General features: G+C 32.0%; 1 protein-coding gene across 1 annotated transcript; it reads right to left on the bottom strand.

Annotated features, from left to right (window-relative positions):
* Nucleotides 1-338: 338 nt before the first annotated feature.
* LOC131179156 (COP1-interacting protein 7-like) lies at nucleotides 339-2,642 on the bottom strand. The gene is made up of 5 exons (XM_058145187.1): nucleotides 2,285-2,642; nucleotides 1,535-1,714; nucleotides 978-1,098; nucleotides 860-899; nucleotides 339-498 (listed from the first exon to the last, which is right to left on the bottom strand). The coding sequence occupies exons 1-5, from the start codon at nucleotides 2,341-2,343 to the stop codon at nucleotides 374-376; spliced, it is 525 nt and encodes a 174-aa protein (XP_058001170.1). The 5' UTR covers nucleotides 2,344-2,642; the 3' UTR covers nucleotides 339-373.
* Nucleotides 2,643-2,985: the final 343 nt, after the last annotated feature.

The raw sequence follows: 2,985 nt of genomic DNA, 5'->3' as shown, positions 1-2,985 counted from the left end.
CCTTGCTAGCATCGGGAGCAACAATTTTAATGGTAAGTGTACTTTTCCCTTACTAGTGGGTTCAATTATCAATAAAATGGGTTCAATTATCAATAAAATAGTAATTATATGTGCTAGTGTGGTGTATTAAATAAATCTTAACGATTATATATTTGTATTGATTATTAGAAAAATCATTTAATGAATTATAAATTAAAATTTACCATGTTAGTAAAGTGCATCAAATAAATTTTAATGGATACAAATTTGTACCCATTAGAAAGCCGTTAGGAAAATGTCATAGGCATTGTGGTTGGATTAATTATGATTGAGTTTGAATTTAAAAATTAAGATGGAATCGTTGGAGATTTGACACTGGCCTTGGTATATGCTCTCACTGAAGGTGTTTTAACAATTCTCTCACTGTCAAAAACCATTGTATGAGAATTATTAGGTGTGCACCCACCTTGTAAAGGACAATGGCTTTCTCCTCATTAGAATCCAGCAGAGGCCTGCTACCTGTCAAAAACCATTGAGTGTTATTCCAAAACCAATAGAAACATGACCAAATCTGGAGATTTATATTCTTCAGAATCTAGTTCTTATAATAAAAGCTTGATAAAATATAACACCTCAAATTAAAAAACTTTGCTAATACAACTATAACACATGACGGAAAATCTAAAAAAGTATGTATAAAACAAGATAACACATATCCTCCTCCCACTAGAAAGAGAAGGAAGAAAAAGAAGAAAAATCAATTGACAGTAATTGAGGGTGAAAAGCAAGCATAAAATGTATAACCATTCCAAATAGATTAAAGTTAACATGAAGTTCATAAAACTAAAAACGGTATGGAAGATGTCTTCTTCAACAGTACCTTCAATGTGTTCCACAGATTTTGTTTGATGATCTTTGACCTGTGCAATAAAAAATGACTGAAATCAAAATAGAGGATCCGATTTACAGATCATAAGTTTCTCAAGGATTTATCATACCATGGCCAACCTTATTTCATTGTTACTTTGAATCGCAATTGCCTCTTCAATCTGCAAGATCTCAGATTCCAAGGCATACACGCTTTCCAAGACCTCTGGAGTGCTCACAAAACGAACAAACCTGTAAGTCCAAAGCATATTAGTCTGCATCATTGCATCATTAGGGTTGGAATATTACATAACTGTGTTCATTAATTATGCTTAAGAAGGTGAATATGAAGGCCAAACTCAAAAGTCATGACATAAAAACTGTTAAACTGAGCAAATTAAAAACTCTATCCTCCTAATAAACTATCATTGCAACCAGTATGTTGAAGTTCAAGTGCTGTTGCCCTTTTTCAAATTGTGAATCCACAATAAAGAATTTTATTAGCTAGTCCACAGAATCTTCATAAACCTAGAATGGGAATATGAAAAATGTAGGGAGTTTTAACATGGGTCAATGGATTCCCATATTGGCTAAATCAAAACCAAGAAAAACATAATGCTGATGGACACCACCAACAACAACAAACAAAAGACAGAATGTGAGAGGAGCAGTAAATAGCAAGGCCAACCTTTCAACTGTTCCTCTTGTGAACCATGTTGCATCAGTTCCAAGCTCTGGCTCAAGAATAATTGAGTAACCCCCCTTGGCCATTTGATCTCGCGCAATCTTCAATTGGGCAAGAAATGGATTAACCAAACCGGAGACTATTTTCTCCGTCTTTCCATTTGCGGAGAGAACCAAATCACACCTGACCAAAAAAAAAAAAAAAAAATCGCAAACCCAAAAATGTATTATCTTGGTAGATTCTAATATTTTAATCAATAACCTCACTACCAATGCATTAAACTCTACAAATGCAAATTCCACTCACAAATCAACAAGAAAATTAAAAATAAAAAATTTTAAAAATATATTAGAAGTAAACTACTAAAACTTTACCTTGGTGACACTACAATTTTCAAGTGTGAATCAAATTCAAATTCATCAAAACAATGTTGTTAATAACAAGATATACAAACATAACACAGAAACGAAATGAAAAAACAAGTAGAACGTAACAATATCCAATTCAAAAAAAAAAAAAGGTACCTGCTGACCACAAATTCAGATCGTTTAAAAAACAAGAAGGTTCTAATAATAGAAATCACTAATTAATCAGAACAAAAAGATTGCTCCTTTAGGACCCAAACAATAAGTGAGTCATTTTTTTATATAAAAAAAGGCAACAAATTTACTAAAAGGAAACTAAACAATAGTGGCTTTATGTGCATAATCAGCTGCACATGTCAGCAAGTTAATCAAAAGAGAGAAACGATACCTTGTCCGAGTTGGAGTGAGTTGAAAAACAGCCGAGTCAAGCCGACTTGAAGACTTCATTGTTGCCAAAAAAACAAAACGATCTTTAGTTTCCTCTAAAACGAGATCAATCACTCATCAAATGGGAACCCAAAAAGGAAACAGAAACGGGAAAAAAAAAAAGAGTTTTCTAAAGATCTATAAAAAAGACTCTGAATTGGACAAATGAAGGCAATTTTGGCTCTCCGTAAATGAAAGCTCAACAAAGTAAAGTTGCAGAGAAGCCAAAAGACCAAAAGGTTCAGAGAAAGTGGTTGTAGAGAGAGAAAGAGACTTTGGATACCAACTGGGAAGTGAAAATTTTGTTTGTGTTTCTTTGCCAGTGGCGTAGAGCGACGTTATGGTTGAATTATCCAAGCAGAAGGTAAATAAAGAAAATAACAAGGGTACTTTAGGGAATTTAAAACTGCATGAAACGTGAGAACGGTAAACATTGTAGCCCTGTGCGAGTTTCAGAGCTTGAAATAAAAAAGTATTATTTTAAATATTATTAAAAAAAATAATTTAACAAAAATTATTTTATTATTTTAATATTTTTATTATTAAAATTGATTAAATTTAATTTTTAATTATTTTTTAATACTCTAATTAATATATTTGAAAAAGTAATTTTTTCAATAAAAGTTTCAACAGTAATGTCAAACAAGTCCTATATCGGCTCGA

Source organism: Hevea brasiliensis, chromosome 4 (genome assembly GCF_030052815.1).
Source record: "Hevea brasiliensis isolate MT/VB/25A 57/8 chromosome 4, ASM3005281v1, whole genome shotgun sequence".
NCBI lineage: Eukaryota > Viridiplantae > Streptophyta > Magnoliopsida > Malpighiales > Euphorbiaceae > Hevea > Hevea brasiliensis.
The sequence above is the reverse complement of the archived record's forward strand: the minus strand, read 5'-3'. Positions and strand labels throughout refer to the sequence as shown.